This window comes from Rissa tridactyla, chromosome 8 (assembly GCF_028500815.1).
Source record: "Rissa tridactyla isolate bRisTri1 chromosome 8, bRisTri1.patW.cur.20221130, whole genome shotgun sequence".
NCBI lineage: Eukaryota > Metazoa > Chordata > Aves > Charadriiformes > Laridae > Rissa > Rissa tridactyla.
In genome coordinates this window covers 36,035,133-36,059,911 of record NC_071473.1, presented here as the reverse complement: position 1 = coordinate 36,059,911, position 24,779 = coordinate 36,035,133, and the positions used below count along the sequence as shown (strand labels likewise).

The window sequence follows — 24,779 nt, the reverse complement described above, 5'->3', positions numbered from 1 at the left end:
TGATACTGGTTTAATGCTTTGGGGGTTTTGGAAGACTGTAGAGTACAAACTGTCATGAAGCCAACTTAATATAACTGTTTCCTTTATACTCTACGGATTCCCAAGGGACTTCACTGCTAGCATACAGGAAATAAAGTCTGTTGTGCTAGAACAAGACTTTGTTTCTTACAATTTAGAAAACTACACAAAGTTTCCTTACAGGAAATGTTACAATCCATACAAATTCCCATATTTATTTGTAGACAAAAATCGGCATTCACATAGCAGGAAAACTAGATGAAAACAGAGACAGCATAGACTTAAGGCCATTATGGGGTATTGGTGAACAGACCTACATGATGGCAATAAATACAACTACACAAAAATGTACTTAAAAATAGAGATATCTTTATTATTGTCTCCTTTTCCAGTACCAGCCTAATTTCTTAACAGGAACCCTTGAAAATAAATTGCTACATGAATGCATTTCTTCATTGAGGAGCTTGCAGAGTTTATTTTAGGTAAAGCCTGTCTTCTGTTGTTACACTATTCGACCAAGATATACTGACTTGGGATATTTTTCCTTTAGTTCAGGCCACTGAACGATGAAGTAATCTGAAAAGTAGTAAAGAATCTTTCCAGACAGGGATAAAGTTTCCACGCGGCAGATGCTCTCTACATACACAATGATCGCTCTCTTTATTCCTAGAAGCCCAAGAAGAAGAGCAGATACACAGACAGGAACACATGTTCCTGGTCCATTGCACAGTATCTAAAAGAGATGAAACATTTTGCAAAAGTAAACCATGAGTTTTTTCATACAGTAAAGAATTAAAAGCATGTATATTCACACAACATTACATTTACAAAAAAAAATATTTCCAAAGATACTTTAAAAAAACAGAAGAGGCAGGTGAATATAAAAAAAAAGGGGGTAGGGGGAATGGGGCAAACAAGAGACATTATTTCAAAGTAGCTGCCAAAAAAGATCATCTTTCTTTACACGTCAAGGAGAAGGAAAGGAGCTCTGAGACGGCACCGTTACTTTCTATGAAGGAAGCAGAATTCCTTGACTCGTGTGTGCACAACTAAAACAGCTTCCACTCTCAGTCACAGCTTTGCATTGTATCAATCATGAGATTTGTGCACAGATTAAGGCATAATAAGGCCAAAGAAGTTTAATTAGGATTACTAAACCTGGGATCCAGTTATAAACCTCTTGAACTTTGGCTTAAGTCAGCAAAACACTTAAGAGTTCAGCAAAAATTCAGCTGCTGAATTAGGACCTTCATCAGACTCGACTAGCTGATATGCATGACTGGAATTTTTTTTTTCTTTTAATAAACACTAGTACATAGAAAAAAGCAGACGGAAGGTGTTTTGGTAACTACGTGTCATTTCCTTGCAGCAGAGGATCTCAAATTCCCTTATAAATGATAACAGTAAAAGAAAGTGGTCTTTCAATTTCAGACACTGATAAACTGAAAACCAGATTGCTTAACACTAAAAGATTTAAAGCAGGGCATACAAGGCATTCTGCTTAGGCATCAAAATTGATTTCAGGCAAGGAATTTCTTACTAAATTTAACTACTACCATGTAATCAGCACTTTTCTGTGCAGCTGGGGGTTACATGGAAATAAAGAGTTCTTTTATAAAATCATGGCCCTATATCCTACGAACTCACATTTTTTTGTTCCAAGTTCACCAGCTTGTGAAAGATACTATATTGGTGGGGGAAGAAAAAAAAATAATCCGAGTTTCTGTTTCAGGGCTGTAGCAAACATTTGAGAATGTTTCCTTCCCTGCTTCATGTCCAGATCCCATTGACAAACTGTCTCACAGCACCTTGCCTCAGGTAAAAGCAGCAGCAGCTTTGGTGCTCCTGAGGTCCAGGCTCTCTCTCCTGTACTTTCCTTTGCCTTTAAGATGGCCCCAGCAATCTAGCTTGGAGATGTGATGACCATAATGCAGTGTTTTCTTACTAGAATTAACAGAATGTGATACCGTACGCAAAATTATTCTGATTTTATTGTTGATCTTAAATGTACTATTTATTCATGCAAGACTTGCCGACATTTTCTGAAGGTCCCTTACAAGCAACACGCTTTATACTCTTTTAATCTTGAAATTTTAGGGTATCAACAGCCACAAATACTTGTATAAGACAATTGCAACAGTGTAATTCTTTTACATTAGCAATTATACAGCTAAGAAGTAAAAAGGCCAAACACACCAACGCTGCATACTGTATTTTTTTAAAACACAGTAATATATTATGGTTTCAAACCTCCTCCTCGACTGGATTTCAAGTACGGGACGGATTTCATACTGGGACTTTAAAAGCTACTCTACAATCTGCTGAGAATGAAAATCTGGTTTTTATACGTTTGGCTTGGCAAAGAAGGACATACACCAACCACAGGCACCGCCTTTTAGCATTTCAAAGAAATCCTTCCACACCTGTGAACTGAACCATGCATTTTGCCCTATTTCTTGTCAAGTTGGATCAATTTGCACTGATGTTGATTCTGCTACTGGTACATGGCTACTGATATCTAAATTTAAAGCATGTTTAGGTATCTCTATTTGTAATAACATTTGTTACGGTAGTATAAACATAGGCATAGGAAACAACCTGGAGTGTTCTCCTGCCTTTGCAGGCAGACCCCACCAGCGTCGCTGCTACAGAATCTGCTCTGTTTCAGACAAGTGTGTGAGAAGCACCGGAACAGTCCAAAAAATTATTTACCACTTTTTCTTGTGAGTTGAATATTCAGTCTGACTGCTGATTTCAGATTAAAAATCCGGCTTTAAGCGGACAAATAAAAATGTGCGCTACTGCTAAATAGGAACTCCACCTTCCCTTTCCTTGAGCAGAGCTCCCTGGAGTACAAGCATTGTCTCATCTTCATGGCTCCCCAAGCCCTTTTTCTGTCGCACTCCCCTGTTCTTCCCTTGGTGTCTTCCATTTCGACGTTTCTCTGTACTGGACCCAGCCCTCTGAGATGTCTCCCACGTGCCCTCTCTTCTCTGGTTTTCTTTGTGATCTCCGGTATTCGTCTCCCTCTGCATCCCTATTCCCATGTGTCCTTCCACCTGTTGTCCTCCTGGACTCGTACTGCCTCAGCACTCTTTCAGCCTCCAGCTGCTATGAGAGCTCAACCCAGTTGGCTAAAGCAAGGAGAGAGTTTCACATCGGTCCCTTACTTTCCACATTCTGACACAAAAAAACCCCCGATCACAGATATGATTAAGGTCAGGTAGACATCCCAATATTCTCCTGAGTTGAGAATGGTAGAACAGGTATAAAAAGCTGGATTATTACAATCATGGTCTTTATCAAGCCACTGTGCCATACGCTTCAACTTACTTCTCCCCTTCATTAAACTTGGCTAGCAACTCTAGTCTTTTTGGTATTTGGTATTCTTGTGTCTAGATGCACACACAAAGGTAAATGCTAGAATGAATTCCAAACTAACTGTACTCACAAAAGATCACGTAATGAAATAATAGTAAATAGGTCTATTTATGAATCTATATGTAACTCTAAAGATCACACTGAGTTGCTGTTAATACTTTGCTGAGGTGCAAAGCAATAATCAAAATTAAAATAATAAAAAAATAGCTTTACTATATTCAGGTTTTGATATAATGCATTCATTATACCTTCTACCGACCATTTATAACTTGTAAGCTGCTTCTCAGATGCCCTTTGATTCATGGAAAAGCACTTGCATGCGGGAAAAAGGATCAGGAAAATTATGGACAAGTCATCTCTAAAAAAACCATGATCTGTTCCTAACTCATGTCCTCTGCTCTCTCCCCTTCCACACTTCCTGGCTCAAACAAGACAAAGCAGATGTGGCTCTATAGGATCTCTGTATCCAAAATGCCCATAAAATACTCCCACTATAGATGTTTCTATTCTAACATCCTTGGGTTTAGGAATTATCCCCTGAAAGAGATTCTGGTATAAACCTGCTGAAGCCAACAGACAAACAGATCCCTATCTGAATTTGGGGCTGTGATCTATAAGTCAGAACCATTAATCATCCTTCCTGATCATTAAAAATTAACCTTAAGTTAACCTTCAGTGCGTGTCTAGAGACATGTCGTACCTAGAACTGGTGCAGTTGCTCACGTGTTGGAGTGGCAATTCCCCTCCAAAAATCTGGTCTGACCAGTCCTACTTACTCCCTCTCACACTGTCAGCAAGAAGGGAGACCAGCCTTCCTGCTGCTTGGAATCCAACATCATACACTCATCCAGGAATACGGGGGAAACTTCTGAGAAAACAAGTATGCAGGTTATAAAGAAGAGGAACCGTTGTGGAATCTGCAAGCTAGAAATGCTGCTGTTCAGCTCCTGCCAGTATATGAACTTTTTGATGGTGGAAAGGAACTGAATCATCTACAGCCTTCCTTAAACATGTAAGAGAAGGTGAGCTGTCCTACTAGTGAATTTCAAAACACCGTTCAAAAGTAAATTTTGGAGAATGATTGATGTCTTCCACCTTGAAAAGACCAAGGCTTTTGTTTCCCCCCTCCAGCAGAATACAAGTATTTCTCAGGGAATCCAGTGGCACTCATTAGCGTGCTGCGGAGAAGCAGCAGGTATCTTTTGCGCAAGAAAGGACCAGGGCCTCTACAAGGTCAACTGGCTGTTAAGGGTAAGTGTTTCCCAATATCTATTTACTTTAGCTACAAGGCTGCCTGTAGAATATTTGCATTGCACGCCTGTCTCTGAAGTTCTCTAGTTTGTTTGGTTCAGCCTTCCTCACTGTGGCAGCAGAAAGGGGGAAAGAAGGGGCCAAAGACAATTTTTCTGTCACCCTTGTGACCTCTCGAGCTGCAACTGCCCAAGGACTTTCTCGGTCACCGGGCTATCCGACTTTGCTGCCGACTAGCTGTATGATCCAGGTAACTGTTAAATTGGCTCACTGGCTGCCTGGCTTCACAGCTAGGCCTATAAACCCTACATACTAAAATCCTCTACCAATTCAATGTAACCAGGCTTTTAAACAGTGCGATGAACTAATCAAGCTGTATATCAATGGAGGTGTAAAACTAAAGGATAAGAATACAATGTTTATACTTAGCAACTCTGTCTATAAATCTAATTTCCTGTTAATCACTTTTATATAAAAATGGACTAGTTCTTGGCTTTCTGTTTCAGATATTTTCTACAGCTGTTGAAAGAAAACAAGCTAAGCCAGCAGTCTGGCACTCTGGGAACACTGGCACATAGCACCACTGCTGATAAAAGCTGCTTTGGAGTTGGTGAATGCAGCACTGTAGCAGAGTGACATTTACCAGCTAAAACACCGAAAGCATAGCTCACAGTTTCACTGGGATTAAATGTCAAGCTGCTGGTTAAAACAAAAGTGAGTAAAGCAGAAAACTTGCAGTTTTTCTCATAAATACGTAAACACACCTTTGCCGTGTATCTTTAATGAGCAAGTATTTGAGTACTGCTTGTGTTCCCACATCACAACAATCAAAGGGAGGACAACATAAGTCTCCCTAAGCTTAGCAGAAAACTAATGTGAGATTTGCTTTGCACAAGAAACTGTCAACACCTGCTGTTCTCCTTAACGATTTTCACAGAGATTGGCCTTTGCCACCTGGACAAGAGCAGAAAAACTGCCCAGCTTTTTGGGGCCAGGCAGGCTGATGGTGTGGGAATGTTGACTGTTGCTGCAGGGTGATGTGCACATGTGAGCTGAAGACTGCGCTGCTCCTCAGCGCTGGGGCTACCTCCTGGAGTATATTTAGGACATCACTCAAGCCTCCTTAGTCCTGATAATGCTGCCTTCCCCGCAGTGTTAAACAACTGAAGATATAGACGGTGCTGATAAAGATCTACTAAGAGGCAAAGGTAAGTGGAGTGATACAAAACCGACCCAAGCAGGGTTAATTGCATGATCTTTGTATTTGCGTAAATAAACAGACCTACTTTTTTTAACAATGTGGAAAAAAAACCCCAATAATTAGGCATTTTCTGCTTCTCAGAAAGAGGTGTGGGCCTAAAAGCAGTAATTGATTAATTATTTTATTTTGTTTGTGGTTTTGCTGGCCTGCTAAAACTCAGTTTTTCAATGACTATTTAACACTTGGGATCAAAAAGTAAGTGTTCAGCCTGTTAAGATTTGAAAGCCCAGAAGATATCTCTGAGGTTTGTCAGAAAAGCCAAGGAAATTTGAATAGCTGTTCCTGATATTTTAAGGAAGGTAAAGGAAAAGGAAAGGGGATAAAAAAAAAAGAAGCATGGAAGAGAGAGGAAGTAGGGAAACCAACCTGAATTACAATTGAAAAGAAGTTGGTACAGAGGAAAAAAGGAGTTTTAAAACATGACTGTACTGCTGTACTCTCATAGAAGAGACTTAAGAAAAAAGCTTGCCTGTTGCAAATAAGGCTTCGTTTAAAAACAAAAAAAAAAAACCCAACCAAATCTGTTAAATTCTCCTATCAAGAAAAAGGAGGAGCATAAACCAAGCTCACTCAGCTCAGGTCTATGGATATGACAAAACTCCTCAGCCAAAGGTATTTTCTGCAGAAAGTTGTTTGATTTGGACCAAGTTTGACAAGTTTCCACCTTGCTGGGCAAAGTGAATTCTGGCCTTGGAATGAGTTTTCAAAGGTCAGCAAGGAAATGTATCAATTGGAGAAAGCAGCTAAAGGGCTTGCAATCTGTGCATTATATGTTTTGATTTTCATCACGTGTTCTTAGTTGATGTCAGACACCCAAATGCTTTGTTGTTGGTAGCTGGACTTGCATAACAAAAAGAAAAGAAGTGCCATAGCAAATTACAATACATAGAAACATCACAAAAATGAGCTTTAAGAAATTCTAGAAACAATGGCAGACAAAAATAATAAACCTTTCACAAAGGTAGCAGAAGTAACAATAAACACAATTAAATGACATACAGTTACAGAAAACTAACGGGGCAGAAGACGCTATCTTGACACAAGGAAAGCCTCCTTCATGGAAGTGCAAATCTGACTGTAAAATAACCTGAAGGATCTTTCAGAAACAAGGGAAATGGAGCAGAGAATGATTGCAGTGCCAGGGAAACTGAACAGTCACATTTAGTGAAAGCTGAGTAGAGGACCTTGGACACTGAAAGGAAAACCAAAAGAAAAATCATAACAACATACTCATTTTTATGTCAGGGCTAGTTTTGGATTTCTGTACTCATCAGGTAGGAGGTAAGGGTTTTGGCATTTCGGGATTTTATTGCCTTTTATGATTTGGGAGCGTAAGGGCAAATTTTTTGTTTTGCTGGGGGAAGGTTGGTTGTTTCTGTGGCTCAAGAAGAGAGAATCTGCAATGAATTAACTCGTATTCTGCTATGTAAATTACAGCATCTCATGAGCTCATCAGCTCCTGTTTGCTTTTAGTATTATCTTACTCTTCTGAAAACTTCCCATTAATGCCCTGTAAGGTGAAGTATCCAGCTGAACACTTTTTTCCCATCACCTACAGAAGTACTGAGTGCTACCCACAAAGGCAGCCCTAATCTGGTTTCTCCGTCTCAGCTGTTCCCATTTCCTGCCCCGTGATTCCCAAGGACCTGGTGCAGCTGAATGCTTGGTGTATCCCGAACAGCCCCTGAGTCTGTGGGAAATAAACTGCAAGCCCTGCACCCCCTACAGTTGTAGGACCAGCTCTCTTAATATTGGAGATGCCTTAACTATAAAATTAGACTAACAAAAGCATCAGCGAACAAATACCCCAAATTTTAACTGTAAATATATTTACCTTAGGAGCTCATGACTAAGATGCAAGCCCGGAGAGTCAAGAAACCAGGGCTGTACTCACAGTTCCGCGGTGGACTTGCCACTGGATTTGGGGCACAGTGCTTACTTTCTCAAATGTCAGTATTTTCTACTTTAAGACCAGGAAAACAATAATTTACTCCTCACAGAGGATGCATCAACATTCTTGTATATCCTTCTCAGTGAAGATCTCCAGGTATGGAGAGTATTGTTTTTATTAGCATGCATTTTGACTCAGTAGCGTACTCTGAGAATAAGATAAAATGTATGTGCTAAAACATATATGCTATTTTCTTTTAAATAGAATTGTTGTTTTTTTTTTTAATATGTTCAGACATAGCAGGCCATATCCATTAAGAATCAATTTCTGCTAGTAACTTTCATGGCAACTTAAGCCTGCATGGCAAACAGAGAAAAATTGGTTTTTTCTAATAAATAATAATAAATAAATAAATGAGTAACTCTAAAAGGTTTCAAGAGATGCATTGTTCATCTACATGGAGGTAATGCAGTTATGATAGAAATAAGATCCCTTCTAGGGAATATAAATCTATTTGGTAATCAGAAAAACAAGAGAAATCTGAGAATTTAAGACAGAAAGGGATTTGTCTTTAGCCGAAATACTTAAGCATGTGAGAGGGAGTGTCCTTGTTAAATCTTTTGCTGGTCTAGCTCTTTAGCATGTCTAAAAATTCAAGTTTTAAACCTCGAGGAAAACTAGCTTAGAATTTTAAATATTTTTTTTTAAGGTTTAGAAAAAAAAAGCAGGAACCTTTTCCAACAATTCCTTATTATTGCTATTGGTGGGGAGAAAGAAGATTTTCAGGTTCTGTTTGAACAATATAAAGGTCATTAAACTACCTACTGGCTTATTCTTTTTGAATAATGAAGATCTTATCCAGTTCACTTCCCTCCACAACCAGTGCATAAAACCAGCTAAAACTTCAGACCCTATTCACTGTTTGAACTTACCTGCAGAATGCAGGCTAGGACAAAAAAAAAATCTAGACGTGTAGTCTGATGTAAATCAGGCAATTAAGGTAGAATTGAATTATACCTGGGTAACCTTTCATCTTCTACTGCCTAAATCCCTTGAATCATCAGAGGTGCAAAAGGATAGTTATAGTGTTCTTTAGCAACAGGTTGTGTTCAGGCTGGTGACCAGCTTGTAGCATTGCCATGGAAAACTTTCTAGTTAACTTCTTGTACCTTGTTGGTATGGTTCCTGTTGTTATTATCATACAATACACACAGTAGGTGAGGTGCTCTTCAAAACAAGCAGGGACATGTGTGGTCCTACAGGCAGATTACCTAACTCGAATAAATAAGATCAGCAAATGCCAGAATGGGGAAGAGAGAAGTGGAAGAGCAAGGGCTTAAATTAGCACACTGTGCAGTTGGGTTTCTGATGTGCACTACTTTTTTTTTTTTTTTTCCTTTTTTTTCTGAGTATTACTTTCATCATAGAATGAAATATATTGGGAAGCATCACCACCTCCCTTGTTTCTGCAGCTCTCACTTTATGAAAGCTTGAGGAGAGAGAGACAAAAATCCTAACTAGTGGATTTTTCTATGGGAGAAAAGGAGAGGTTCCACAAAACCACTAGGAACTAGATTTAACAACAGGATTTAATTGTAACAGCACTAGAGCATTGTCAGTTTTGCCTTCTAGGCGTTTAGTGACTCCACCCGCCCCGAGTTACCAGCCCAGTGTCCTCAGGGGCAAGAGACAAGGGAAGGGGCCCAGCTGATGTGATCTGGATCAGCATCCACATGCAAAGTAGCGAGGGAAGCTCCTAGTTTCTGAATCTCAGCAGAGCTCAGGAGTTCGGCTATGCGTGTGGCTATTTGACACTGTAAAGACTTAAACAGCTCAGGTCTGTTTCTGGGTATGCCTAGAGGCTTTACTGATGAAAAGAAAGATAACTGGGGTCATTAAGAGTCTCAGAAGTCAGGCAACAGATTAGTGAGGAAAGTTCGAGAATCTAGATTTGGATGCATAAAGAAAGATGCAAGTTTGTCTTTCTTTTTTTTTTTTTTTGATGACGCTAACCTTAGGCACTGTATTTAACTGTCCCTTTATTTCAGGTGAAAGGTGGCAGGTCTGTCATTGGGATTAAAAGATCTTTCAAGTGGTAGTTTCCATGTTTCCATCCATCCGTACGATGCTTCTGAAGGTATGTGGAAGCAGAATGGGACATGTGAGCTCAGCAGACTCCCCAGCCTAGCTGCCAAATGTGAAATGAGCAACATAGAACCAGTCAGTTGAAAATAATAATAAATGACAGGTATGAAAGTGGAACTAATGCTCAAGTTTGTTGGAATGTTAGTGTTGGTTATCAAAACATTAAGTTAACACCCAGACTGTTAGTGGGACCAAACAGACATCATGATCTTTGTCAGAAGTTTGTGTCAAGAAATAGTGGTACCAGTGAGTCTTGTGAGAAACTGTGGGAGATGGATAGAAGGTTGGTCAAAAAAGAACAAGATTACCAAGGCAGATGCAGGCTGGAGAATAAAATAACTCCCTACCTATATTTCCACAGAGTGGGCATGTGGTTTATTGCTGCCGGTAAATTAGTAGGAAGCAAAGGAAATTTGACTTTGTGTAGATGAAAAAGTCATAAAACAATTCAGTAAAAGGCTTTTGCCAAGTAAATGAAATGGCAGTTACCGAACTACATCTGTAGCTACAAACACTAGGTAATAGCTGTCTTTCAGCAAGCTGCTGTTGTTCTCAGTGTCACCTAGGTTGAGTCTGAACCTGATTAAAGTCTCTTGGTCAGAGCACCATGAGAAATACCATCTAACCTTTTAAAGCCTATTTAAAAATAAGGGCTTATGTCATCTCCTGATATCAGAAAGTACTGCTTATTATAGTAGCCTGCTCCTACTCAAAAGGAAAGGAGAAATTAAATCTGAAGACTGTTAACTATAATCATGCATATTACTAACAGTAGCCTAAAATGAGTCTTTAATTGCAAATCTCAATGTGTCTTTCATTAGTCAAGCATTCATTTAACTAGAACTTGAAAGTGTTATTTTAGGCTAGACAAAACTGATATTTTATATGTATATAAACATCTTTGAGACTACTGCCTAATCACTGCAGTTGGTATAGCAAGAATCCGCATCAATACCTGCCTGAAATGTCTTCACAATGCAAAACCTAGAGGTGTTAGCAATCTGTATTTGCATACCAGTGGCCCACTTCAGTGGTCAGATTTAGCGAGAATGTTTACTTGAAACCATGCTTTATAACAAACGTGGAAGCGTGACCAGGGTGTTTATTAGGTTTATAATGAACCTGATGGCTGATGAGTTAAGAGCAATCAGTCTTTAGTTTAAACTCTGCTTAAATCTAAGCTAAGATCTCAGTTCATCTTTACCGCTACTTCTATCCTCCCTCTGAAATGTAGTGTCTACAGGCACATCTAACTGGCAGTCACAGAAAGAGCAGAGCTACAACCTGGCTTTAAACTCACTGATTTGAATAGCTTTAGAGGTTTTTCTGTGCTCAGCAGAGTAATTCTACATTGAGGCTGCAGGGTAGCTGTACACAGCACACAAGGTAGACAAGGGGTGACTAAGACTCTCATCTTCATTAACATTGAGAAGTTAAACACAAATTTGGATGGTTTAACCTTGTTTTGTTTTTAATACTACACAGTTTGTATCACTGATGGTCTTAATCCGATGTTCTTTCTCTTTCCTGTTTTGATCCTAGAAGAACAATAGTAGATCAGACATACTGTAAAATCAATCTGATCCAAAAGAATTATAAATAGCAGGGAAAGATTCAGTGCACAAAAGAATGCACCAGATAGTCTTAATACTGCATTATACAAAGTTCGCTTGTTATGAAGTGAATAGAGAAAAAATGCCACCACCCAGATTTTGTAGCTTTCCACAAAATTCAAATAAGAACCGTGATTTAAGGGACAATAACTTATTATTTGTCATAGTCATTTGTTAAAGTGCTATGAACTTAAGACATTTTGGGCAGGGCACAAAGACTGGAAAATCTTAGCTAAATGAAATAATGATCTCCTTTCATATAGCTTACTGTGTGAACGCTTCTGTAACAACTCTAGAAGTTTGTTGTGAATTTAACCAGTTGGGGGACCAGGCGAGTGTGATGGGATATGCAGTCATAAAAGAACTGGTGGACTCCTAGAAGCATAATCAGCTGTGTGGGTTTCATGCTTCTAGAAAGAAGTTTAAAAAGGAGAGAGCCATTCAGCTGACAGCTGGCGGGGAGGGCGACAGCAGAGCTTGCTGTACTTGCTGTGCAAATGTAAACTTCTTACTACAGACTTCCCACGGGAAGGAGGCCCTAATGTGGAACGACTGCTGCCTTTGCCTGATTTAACCCAGGCTTTTCCAAACAGCAGTGATCTGAAAATACCTGTTTATCCCAGACTCTGTAGAACTCTGAGGCAGTTGGAACTGCTGAGAAGTGGCCTCAGAAAAGGAGAGAAAAAAAAAAAAAAAAAAAGTCTGGTCCTAAGGGTCCAAGATACACAATCCAGTAATGAATGGAGCTTTACACACCATTTCTGCATATTTCTAGGTGAAATTTAATTACATTAACGGAGTGCAAATCACTGACCTGATTACATAGCCCACCTATGGCTGAAAACAAGGACTGGATGCAGTCTCTCTACAGCTTTTTGCTGCGTGGTGCATGCATATCCTTTGTCTTCAGTTTGAATCTCAGGTAAACCAGAATGACTGGAATACTCATGACCCAGCCAAAGGGCTAGATCACCTAAAGACCTGGTTTCAGGGTTGGCAAATCGGCCTAGAGACAAGGACAATAGTTCTGTAAGCAGCAAGAGAACTTAAGGCTGGTTTCCTCTGAACTTGTACCTACTAACTGACTCAAGCATATTATAGGAAAGCTGTAACATTAGTTTATTCCTTCTTGGACATCAAATAATCTATGTAGAATTCATTAATTTTCTCTGTCTTTGGGAAAAATCTCTGTGCAGCTTGTCTAATTTTCTATAACTGCCTAAGAAGGATTTGCATCCTTCCCCAGATGGTCAATCTTCTAACATCTTATACTGGTTTTATGTTTCTTCTCATCCTTTCTCTCAATGAAGGCAATAAAAGTCTCTCTTCTATGACTAGCTGCCTGTTTTCATGGTAGGAATTTGCAGTCTTTGAGGCCATGACTGCATATTAAATCTGGCTGCAACCGATGAATGGTTTTAAAAGCTTTTCTGGGGGCAGGAAGGTGTAGGCAGAGTGTTCTAGCACAAGCCTTGCTTTCCTGGAATTTTAGGCCTCTGCACAGGAAGCCTATCCAAGGTTGGCATGTTGTAAAAACAGCCCAGCATAGATGCGCCCGCAAAACACTCTGACACCTATATTTCTATAATTCTTGGCTACAGGAACACAAAGCCGATCATCACTTCTGACATCTTAATTTTGTTACGTGGTTTAATATCCCTAAAGGGACTTAACTTTGCAGAGCACAGATGTCCGTAACTCAGAAACGGGCCTCTTGAAGATGATCTCAAACTGAACAACTAAGCTAACTTTTACATTTCTTAAACCCTCTGGGGGCCCATTTCAAGCGTGGGTCAAGTCCTGCAAGACAGCAAAGGTCTCCTGGAAGCTGTTCAGTTCTTTCTGAACTTACTATCTTGAAGAAGGGTTAGATGGAACTGCTTTCTCATGCAAAGTAAACTAAGAAGCTTTGCCAGAAGATCGGTGTGAGATACAAAGAGGACATAGTGCTCATGTAAATAAGCACATGTAAAATAACTCCTGTGCAGCTAGGTTTGCCGTTTCCCCTTTACAGCTATTTGGGCTCCACAGATATGCTAGTTAGGCCAGCCTAAGCCTATCTGCTCCAAATCTTGCTTTTGTGCACCTACTGGTGCTCCCTTCAGGCTCCCTTTGCAGTACTTCTCTTGTCCTGCATTCCTTGAAAACTGCAGCTGCAACATTTCTGCTTTTCTCTAGCTTTTGGGTGTCTGGAGCAGTCTTCAGTCATTCCTTCAAACATGCACACACTTCTGACAAGCCTAAAAGCAAGTTGTAAGGATTTGGGGATCACTCAAACGTACAAATGACTTGAAAGCATTTCAAAGTTGTCTCTCCCTCCTGCAGTTAAACAAAAACAGTTGGCTTGACTGAAAATGGACAGTACCCCTAAGCTCCACTGTTTAAAAAGATGAAGCTCTCAGCATGATGTAATACTGTGCTTGTTTCTAAACTCGGGTGTTGATTTCCATGCCAAAAGTTATAGATGAGTCCTGTAAATGCTAGCATTTGTCCCTCCCTTTCTAGCTCTTTAAACTACTAAGCATTACATTCTCCCAAGAGTAGGGGTAGCTGCAGCTTACCACAAGCATTTTCTTCTACAGGCAATTTAATTTTACCAGTTGCTTCACATACCACACAGAATCTTTTCATTGGCAATGTGAGGCATTTTAATCCCCAAATCACTCTCCTTTGACATGTGTTTTAGAAACCTTACAGCTCTCTGATTTATTGTATTTTACAGAATTCTTAAACTAAGATATACATACAAATAGTAGTAGTATGCAAGCAGCTTTCAAGTGGTATAAGATTCAGCATAACACCAGAGAGGCTTCTGCCAGTGGCAGTACCAGCTGCTTTTGTGGTTGATGATGGTACACCTGGCCAAAAAATAATCGGTAACACCTTCCCCTCCAGCCCTTCTCTAATCATGGATAACAACTCTTCAGACAGCATTTTGAGATGGTCTTTCCCTTAAATGCTATGAAGGGCTTAGAGGCCTCGCTAAAATGTATTCTTAATTTTACAAGGACAAGTGTTTTTCAAATGCATTAGGCTTTTAACAGGTTATCACAATTTATCAACTCCAACATCGTTTCTAATAATTCTACGTGTAAATCCCACTGTCACTTTAAATTCCTGTTGTAAACAGAGAAACCATGTAATTAGATTAGTGACTTCCTGCTCGATGATGTGTCCTGTTGGTGCTTTTGGTCATATATTAAGATACACACTGAGATTTTCCCGTCAATTTCTTTTGCAATAGTAAGCTAAAAAATATCTACATTAAATGAAACCATCAGTGTAGCAAAGTGACTCCTAAATATTTGTTACTCACTGTTGCTGTAAGATGTCTGGTTCATGTAAACATCCCTTTACTATTTGTACCCCCAAATTAAAATCACTGTAAATAGAACAGTATGCCATCTCCTCCTCCCTCACAACTTTGTCTCCAGTTTTCAGAATGGGCTTGAAAAACAAGAACTGCAAAAAGCTACTTCTGTTGTTCTGCACACTAAGCTGCTCTGAAAACTCCAGCAAGCAAGTAGCTGTTGATCTGATAGGAACTGACGAGTACTACTGAAGCCAATGAGATCAAATTATTCACAGCAGCTTCTCAAAATATTCAAAACTTCACAAATACGTATGAGGCTCTTTAGAATTAGCTGTACAGTTCATAGTGAGGGCTAGAAAATGTCTGCTTAGAAACACCCTCTGTGGGTGTATATATGCTGCTGCTAAATTATGAAAAATATAACTGCACAAGTTTTTACAGGTTTCATTAAAATATTTTAAAACCCATAAAATATTAATTTGAAATTCTGCTAGAATAATGCTTTTTTAAAAAACCTCAAGTTTGGATAACTGACTCCTTAAGATGACAACAACTCTAGCAAAAATCCAGCTTTAATCTAAATTTCTCTTAAGGAACTCCAGGACTTAAACCTGGGAGTCCAATGCACTACCTTTTGAGTCTTGCATTAACGCAGAACTTCATTGATCGGCTGTCTCTATTTTAGTTCTGTAACCTGACAACCCTGAATGCTTCTGATTTGATTAAGTGTTGTAATTAACATGAGAGTGCGGTTTTGTGAACAGCTTGGTAAAGTTACTAAAGTGCTGAGGAGCAGTGATGTTTTTTGTCATTAGATGAAATAATTAATGTCAGTCACCCAAAGGCTAAATAAATATGCATGTAGCTGAAAAGTCCATGTAAGCAGAAGAACTGAATCTGTATATATTTCTGCTGGTCTGAACCTGCCTGTTCCAGACTGGTCATACCATTTCAGGAGCAAGACCAGCCAACAGGAAAACCAGGCTTTCAGGCACACTTTGTGTTGTTGCAATCCTGAAGAGATGTTATCAAGAACCTGCAACCTTGTTTGTGCTAGTTCTACCAGCGTTAACGAGGGAGCGAGAGGCTCTCTGATATTACCTGCAAACTTTGAGAGGGAAAACTGGTATTTTCTACTCTAATTCACCTGCAGTGCAACCCGTTCTCTCTTTCTTGGTGTATTGCTGATATATCTCTTTCAGCTTTAATTTAACATTCAAAAATACTTTTCCTGTGAACTGTAAGCATACATATGAGATACAGTCTGTAATGTTTTGATATTCCAAATGCTTTTATGATGCACATTAGCAAGTTCTCAATAAATTAAAATTTACTTTACCTACCAAATCTGGTTTCAGTTTGTAGGTCAAAGGAAGGGAGTAAAGCATGGAGTACAGGGTCGTTACCACAGAGGAGGTCCAAGATTGTCTAACCTCACGGCTTCTGGGAATGCGATCAAGGGTGAACTGCAAGAGAGGATGATAAGCTGAATTGTTATTTTTTCTAAGAATGTTGTTTCTCTTTCTATAGAGTTATTAGATCTGTCTGTGCCAACTTTTTTAAAATTTTTTTTAAAATCTAGTTTTGAAATGTTTGGGTAGGAAGCCTTTTCTTAGATGCCTTATTCAGTGTCGTGCCTAGTACTCTTGGCAATCAAGTAAAATGAAATCCTAGGACTCTGTATCTATTTTTTTTAATCTCTTCTAATGCTACTTTAAAATATTTCTAAGTTAATAAACAACTCGTCTGGAGCAGCTTCACCCGCAGTATGTTAACGTAGTGCCCCACCTCGTGGTCACCGAGGCTCAAGTCTAGGTCCGATCAGATACAACCCAAACACCGCGACTCTTCTGCCTCTTGCCTGCTCAAATTCTTCGTGGATTCACACTTGAGAAAATGTAACAGGTTTTCTCAGTTAACGTCCGGTGCGTACTATTAAAAATGTAACAGCAAATATCGCTATCCTTTAAAGGAGTACTCAGTGAGTGTTCAAAATATGTTCAAGATGCATATTCAAAATGCAAAATATTTGCATAAAGAAGCAGGAAAGAACATCTAATCATTAAATAAAAATTAAGTTTAAGAAATAATTTCCTTTGTTCTAGGAAAAAGTAGAAATTACTCACTCTGTGTAAAAGGTATCAAATTAATAAAACTCAGATGTTTTCTGCTTGTCTCAGAACACTGTAAGCAGTTAGCAGTAGTTAGGCTTCCTGCACTCTTCACAGATGGCTTTTACCACGACGTAAAGCAACTAAAGCTAAGAACTATTGCTACATCAGAAGGCAGTCCCGATGACAATGAAATTTTCGCTGTTTAAATGAAAGACATATAATGGCTGAAGTGCACTGTTTATTGGCATTGGTGCTGTTTAGATCTGGACAATGGCCACTATCTCGCTTCATATGGGACACCAGATCATTACTGCTCTGGCAGAACTCCTATTGGGAGTGAGAGACTCTAAATATCGTTTAAAATACTGTAAATTGCCCAGTTACTTCATATATACCATTGCTAATTGTCATGGCTTAGCCCTTGTGATTTGTGACCAGGAAAGATTATATTGCCAATAGCTACAGTAAATACAAACTACAAATCATTCTTGAATAGCAATAACTGTTTTTTTTATTAATATGTAAGATAGAAAAAATAAAAAACCCAACCCAGGTATAAATGCAGAATATGAAGTTAATTTTCATGACTGAAATTATCCTATTTCATTGTGATAAGATTCTTTAATTGTGGTGATGGCTAGCAGGCATTAACAGATGTTAGGAACTGGTTGTTTTATGTTTTATTTGCAGGTGTTGAAACACTGATTGCATTAGTCTGACAACAGAATATGGAAAAATAAACATGCCCCCTGCTCCCCATTCAGCAGGATCCTTGTTATCACTGCCTCTCTATCTTAAAGCTTTGGAAGAGATCAGGTGATAAAAAGAAATGCTGTAAGTGGAGTTTAGACCCTTGCATAGTATTCAGTCCCGCAAGAAATATGCGTAAGGTAGTTTTAGGCAGATTGGGTTTCAGTGGAACTATTCAGGATGCTCCCTTCTCTGTAAGAATGGTGTTAAACAGCATTTGCCAAAAAACTGTATGTGATTTTCTTCATCATAAAAACCCTATTTCAGCAAAACTTGGTATCAAAGTAGAAATTTACTTGTAGAATTCAAGTAAAGATCAAACTGATTTTACCCGTGCTCTTCAAAAAACATGCTTGAAATTTTGCACATCAAGGTCTATGTCATATGTTAGGACTTCAGCCCACATATCAACCAGCACTTAAATATTAAACTGAGAAACAAAACCAGATTTTTGTTTGTTTGTTTTTTTTAAAAGCCACTGCCAGATGCTTCTACAATCCTAGCCTCTCATCTGATGGAGTACCATTAGTATTCCAGACAAAGGTACCTCCTGCATCTTTTGCTGGAAAGCTGCCTAGTATGTCTGATATTAGAAGCAAATTGCTCCCCTATCTTCTATGGTGTCATATTGTTGCATTTATTTTTTCTTACAACTTTAGTGAAATCAGAAACCTTTTTTGTTATTTGAAGACAAATGTTCCAAACTGGCAACTCTGTAATGGTTCGCTGGGTATCGAAATTTCAAAACCAGTGATGTAGTCCTTTACCCAGTTAATATTGTTGTTTTGCAAGCATGCAAGGAAAAGTAAGTGGAAAATTGCCACTGCTGTGAATTATTATAATATGCTCAACTGAATATACCGCAATGCTTGCGAAGAAACTGCATTTAGGTAATTCTTTTTCCTGCTGAGGAACAAGATTTCTTAGCATATCATCTCTTATGAAACGTAAAATGGAAAAGAACATGCGGTCAGACGAGCATTATGTAAAGGTTAGTTGCTCATCTCAGACATGACAAATGGGGGGGGTATAAGATCCAGTGAAGAATTCCTGTTCTTCAGTCAACAAATCTAAGCACTCTTTCTGCTGCTAGAATAGGTAGGCAGAAGTTGAAGCGGGTTCTCTAGGCTGAGAGCAGAAGGTTCCCTGAGTAACAGCTCTGGGGGCATCCATGTAGAATAGTTGTGGTTACAGGCTGGGGGTAACAGAGAAGAGAGGGGCAAGCAGGACCAGAGACTTTTCATAGGAAGCATTTTGGATTTTTTTTTTCAAGAGACTTAGTGGGTAGAGGTCAGCATTTTACTTCTTGTAAGCAAGATGCTCATTCTGGCTTCCTTTCCTTCTCCCTGAATACTGAAGCTTTTAGAACTGGGCTAGACCACAGATCAAAAAGAGAAATTGATTATATTTGTGGTTTTTTACATCAGAATTTGTTAAATATGTACACTGATTTTTCTCTTAGGTCATTGTTGTAAACGGTCTTCTGTCCAGTCCTTAGTTCTGGAAAAATTTACTTCCTTGACAAGATGAGGGAGGGAATGACCATGGGTTGAAACATTCAGACTTTTCCCTTTTGTTTATTCAAAGCTGGAAGAAGCTACTAACACATGATTTTTAAATGCTTGATGATCTCCAGCATCCCCGGTGACAAAACACATACTACGTGAAAGAACACTCTGAAAGTTAGCAAATATATGTTATAGGCATGTGACCTTTACTTTCTAAAATTTATCTTCCATTTTCACTCTAAATATTTTTGCTCAGTGGAAAAAGAATGACCACAGGAAAATGAGCATCTGTTATCCAGACAGCAAACTCAGATGCAGCCAAAAATGTTCCTCTGGCTTTCAATGTTGAAGGAAAATATAACTACATGATCTGTTAGCAGTTGGAGAGGGTACGAAAGGGAAGCTGCTTAGCAAAAATAAGTGAACTAGTGGAAAACTGCATAATCCTTTAATATTCAAAATATGTATTTTTAAGAAACTTATTAATTAAGGATTGGACATTTTTTTCAGATAAGTGAGCACGACCGTGTGGATGACTAATTACCAAACAAGATTTCTATGAACGGGAAATACTTCTGGTCACTTTACTAAACTTTCATCCTTGGTGCACAATGAGAGAAGAGACTGCCACGTTCAATTTCAAACTAAGTCATCCCCACTTGATTCAGCAGCTTGCGGTGGGCAAGGAACCTTTGTCTTCCAAAGCGAAAGCAGGGTAAGCAAACTTAAAGATGTTAGTCCTAAGTGAGCCTGTTGCTCACCTTAGCAGCAGTTTCTTTACATTAAAAGGGTTTATTCTGACAATCATTGGTACCGAGTCCTGCAACCTGTTGTCCCAGTAGCGCTGCTGAAGACAACAGAAATGTCAGAAGTGCACCATATGAAATCAATACCACCTGAATAATTAATTTACTCTGTGTTGTGCTACTTGCTCAGAAGGACTAAGATTTTTGTAGTCAGAACATTCATTTCCATTGTACTTTTTCCAATTTCTAAACAAAAAAATAGAATCTTTCTACTCATTTCACTGGACATCAGATAACACAGATAAATCACCAGGCTCATGCTGCTGTCTGTTAATCATACAGCAAACTAGCTCAAAGCAAGCAAACATCTGATAAAAAAGATAAACAAGATATGTCATGATTTTTTCATGATTTTTAGGAGTTCAGCATTTGCTCAGGTCATCAACCAGAAAACTCGCTGACATTAAGAGGTATTGCATACTTTTAAAATGTGTAACTAATGCTTAATTTTAAAATCCAACCAAAACACAGTCAGGAAACACACAAAAATAATACAATTTCAACTAAGGTTTTCTTAGATAAAACATTTTTGGACATTATTTCTTTCCAAGAAATACATTATGTCACTGAGCAAAATGCCAAAGTAAAAAATAAAAGAGAAAAAACCCCACCATTTTTCTGCCACAGTATTTTTATAGCTACAAATAACACTTCAATGGCTAGCTGGTTTACAGAATTAGGAAAGATTTATTTTCAGCATGCTTTTCTTGAGCAAGAGATAGCCTTCTTTGTACAGTAACTTTGAGTATGATTATGTCCCCTCATTGCTTTAAATAGGCTAACATGTCAACAGAAGGTAAAGACCATTTTAAGAGAAAGTAAAGAATGTGGTAGTGAAAACTGGTAGCAAGAATGGCATTTGCTATTTTTACTTTGGTATACTTAGGTATATTTACTTTGAATTTTCAGTGTCTCTCTAATACAGCACTAATCAATAGTGTTTATTTAGTTCACTTTTAGAAACATTAAATGTAAAGAACAGCACCTTTAGCTGAACTTTAGTGCAAGCAATTATCAATACCTAGAAAACCAAAAGCACCTGCTGATCTTAAAAATACCCTTTTAAAGAATCACTTTCAAATTGCCTTGAATTAGAATGTCATGTTAAGATAATGTTATCTTACAAGAGCATATTTAACAAGTTACCTTGGAATTGGAGAATGTTTCAGCCCTTTTTTGTTCAAAAGCACGTATTTTAGCTTCACTCATCTTATCTGAGTCTGCAAAAATATAATGTATAGGAGAGTATGACTCTGACAAACAGCTAAGTAACCTCAGGATTTCTGTTGTGTGCCCACCTGTAAAAACACAATAAACTGCAGTTAGTATATGAAAAATGTTGTAATTCTCAATTTTTTCAACTGTATCGGTCACTTTTCCTTTTAAAACTTATTCGTACTACTATTATCAGTGATACTCTTCTGATAGCAGAGGATTCAATTAAAGGATGGTTGAGACTGTTTAAATACCATGAAGACGATTCAGCTCCCACCGAAGCCACACTGATGGAAGCTTTTCAGTTAAATGGGATTGAACCAGGATCACACAGAAGTACATTTGTGTTTAACATCCTGTACATGATGCAGAAACAACTAGGCAAAGAATCATAGAATAGTTTGGGTTGGAAGGAACCTTTAAAGGTCATCTAAGTCCAACTCCCCTACAATGAGCAGGGACATTTTCAACCAGATCAGGTTTCTCAGAGCCCTGTCCAAGCTGGCCTTGAATGTTTCCAGGAATGGGGCATCTACCACCTCTCTGGGCAACCTGTTCCAGTGCTTCGCCACCCTCATTGTAAAAAATTTCTTCCTCATGTGTAGTCTAAATCTTCCTCCTTTTAGTTAAAAGCCATTACCCCTTGTCCTATCGCAACAGGCCCTGCTAAAAAGTTTGTCCCCATCCTTTTTATAAGCCCCCTTTAAGTACTGAAAGGCCACAATAAGGTCTCTCCATAGCCTTCTCTTCTCCAGGCTGAACAACCCCAACTCTCTCAGCCTGTCCTCACAGGAGAGGCTCCAGCCCTCTCATCATCTTTGTGACTGTCCTCTGGACTCGCTCCAACAGGTCCGTGTCTTTCCTGTGCTAAGGGCTCCAGAGCTCCACGCCTCCAAGACCTTTCTCTTGGCCTTGTTGAATCTCATGAGGTTCACATAGGCCTGCTTCTCAAGCTTGTCTCTCTGGACCTGGAGCTTGTCCCCCAGGTCCCTCTGGATGGCATCCCTTCCCTTAGGCGTGTCAACCTTGCCTCTCAGCTTGGTGTCATCCACGACCTTGCTGAGGGGGCACTTGATCCCACTGTCTATGGCGTTGATGAAGATATTGAACAGTACTGGTTCCAGTATGAAGCCTTGAGGGACACCTTCTTACCGGTCTTCATCTAGACATTAAGCCATTGATCACTACCCTCTGGATGTGACCATCCAACCAATTACTCATCCACCAAGAGTCTACCCATCAAATCCATACCTCTCCAATTTAGAGAGAAGGATGTTGTTTATGGCCATATCAAAGCCCTTACAGAAGTCCAAACAGATGACATCTGTAGCTCTTCCCTTGTCCACTGATGTAGTTATACTGTAGTCCCTACTCAGAAGCCATAGTGCAATGGTCAAAATTAATCTGGACAGGACCTGGCTGAGAGCAGCTCTCCCACTGACCCTACCAAGTGTTCAGTCCTACGACCTGCAAGAGCAGGGGCTGCGGTATCCCAGCTCACAATACTGAAATCAAGCAGGCAGCAATTTCACCCTGCAGCTATGCCAGTGTAAAAGCTGAGTGCTCACAGAAGAAATGGTCCAGCGCCAGCCAAGTGCTTTAACCAGTGCCCTTGAACGGGTGTTGACAACCTTCTAACTGCAAGGTCACTTTGTTCAGGTAGCTAAATTGGCACTAAACTGGACAGAAGGGGAGGGTGTACTTATTGTGTTTTTAGGGAGCAGGGTTAATTTTTTTTGTCAGTTGTGTTTGCTGAACCGGAGCTACAGGAACACCTGTAACAGTGGAAGAGGAGAGAGGAAAGATTTTCTGCATAAGTAAAGTGGAGCCAGCTCACATTTTATCGGTTGGGCTGGACGGGCCTAACATCAAACTGCACCCATAAGTATGTGCATAAGCATTTACTGGATGTGTTACTTTTTACTCAGCTGGAAGCTGTAGACCAAACCAGTAAACCAAATGCATTCCTACTACCCCCTGCTGCGCAGTATCAATAGCCTCCTAGGAGACCTTTGCTATACAAGTCAAGCACACTTAGGTGGCAAACAACTGACAAGCAGTGAGAGCTATGCTGCTGCATTACATACGAGAGTTTGCCACCTTTCCATAGAATTTTGTGCAGTATTTTTCAAATGCTGCAAATTTTCAAATTTTTCAAATTTTTTGGAGGGATTGTCCTCATGAGCAATGGTTTGTCGAAGTTTTCACAAATTTTAATGCAATCATCTGAATATTCACAGAAAAGCCGGAGATTCCAACTTCAAAAACGTCTCAGAGAATAGGCTTGAACATTATATCAGTCTTAACTGACTTATGAATTATTTCACCCGCCAAGCTTATGTACAGTGAATGTATTTTTTTAATATGTACAAACCAGATTCCAAAGGAGCAAAGGAAAACAAGCACATTTCCAGCCCTGCTGGAAGTAAAGATGACCTGAAAAATTCTAAAACTGCCAGTAAAACTCAGATTGCAGAAAGATCCTGGGATTATTGCTCAATTAGTCGGTGCACAAAAACCACAGGGATACTGAGGTGATGAAATCAAAGCCTGTCTGGATTTGTCAACTGCAGATCTTCAAGGTAGTCTAGTTCTGGGGGGGCAGATGTGTGTGTGTCCTTAGTGTGGGGTGGCACATGTGGACAATGGCACTGCCTCCAACAGACCCATGAGAGACTCTTGTAAATAAACCACAGAAACACCATTTGGGTAAAATTATTACGAAATGGCATGTATGTAAGGGGTGTACCAATCTTTGGAAGGCCTTGCCCTGAATCGCCATCAATAATTTTCTGTCAGAAGACCAAGCAGCTGCACAGCTCTGTCCTGCAACAGTTTTAGTCAATATATTCGTTAAGGATTTTCGCGACGTGCATGTGCTGTCTGAGGGAAAGGTTCAGAAACCATAGCGTCAGACATAAATAAGGTTGAAATGCCCCAAATAAAGATGAAGCTTAACACTACTCAAATCAAGAAGGCAAAATCCCAAAGACTGGCGGCGGCCTCCAGGGCGGGGCCCGGGAACCGCCGTGCGCAGGCACGGCGGCGGCGGGCCTCCCCTCGGCCCATTACTCCCGCGACTACAACTCCCGGCATGCACCAGGGTACGACGGCGACTACTGCGCCGGCCCTCGCTGCGCGCTACATGCCGGGAGCTGTAGTTCCTGGAGGCCGCCACCGGCGCTCTGCGGAAGCAATCTGCTCCCGCGGGCGCCGACCCCTACTCACCGGACCCGGCCACCACCAGGAGCCTGAGGGGAGGTGTCCGCCGGCCGCGGCGCCTTCTCGCCAGGAACGCCAAGGGGACGAGCAGTAAGGGGAGGAGAAGGAGGAGGGTGACAAGCTCCATGGCGCGGCCGGAGCCGTCCCGCCGCCCCGTGCAGAAGCGTCCGGTTGCACCTCCCGGCGTACGGCGGCCGGCGTGGCTCAAACCTCCCCGCGTCTCTTCGCCGCGCAGGGGTTGCGGTGACGGCGGGAGAGCGGGCCGGGCCGGCGGTAGGAGCCCCAGCGGCC

General features: G+C 40.0%; 1 protein-coding gene across 1 annotated transcript; it reads right to left on the bottom strand.

Annotated features, from left to right (window-relative positions):
• Nucleotides 1-207: 207 nt before the first annotated feature.
• Nucleotides 208-24,624, bottom strand: ALG14 (ALG14 UDP-N-acetylglucosaminyltransferase subunit). Its single transcript, XM_054211660.1, has 4 exons — nucleotides 24,495-24,624; nucleotides 21,198-21,349; nucleotides 16,217-16,339; nucleotides 208-751 (listed from the first exon to the last, which is right to left on the bottom strand). The coding sequence occupies exons 1-4, from the start codon at nucleotides 24,613-24,615 to the stop codon at nucleotides 521-523; spliced, it is 627 nt and encodes a 208-aa protein (XP_054067635.1). The 5' UTR covers nucleotides 24,616-24,624; the 3' UTR covers nucleotides 208-520.
• Between the last annotated feature and the right edge of the window lie 155 nt (nucleotides 24,625-24,779).

Excerpts from the sequence above, each read along its gene's own strand:
- ALG14 (XM_054211660.1), bottom strand. The coding sequence starts at position 24,615 with ATGGAGCTTGTCACCCTCCTCCTTCTCCTCCCCTTACTGCTCGTCCCC. Across the intron at positions 21,350-24,494 it reads CCTGGTGGTGGCCGGGTCCG|GTGGGCACACAACAGAAATC; the intron begins GTGAGTAGGGGT and ends GTGTTTTTACAG. Across the intron at positions 16,340-21,197 it reads AAACATTCTCCAATTCCAAG|TTCACCCTTGATCGCATTCC; the intron begins GTAACTTGTTAA and ends CCTCTCTTGCAG.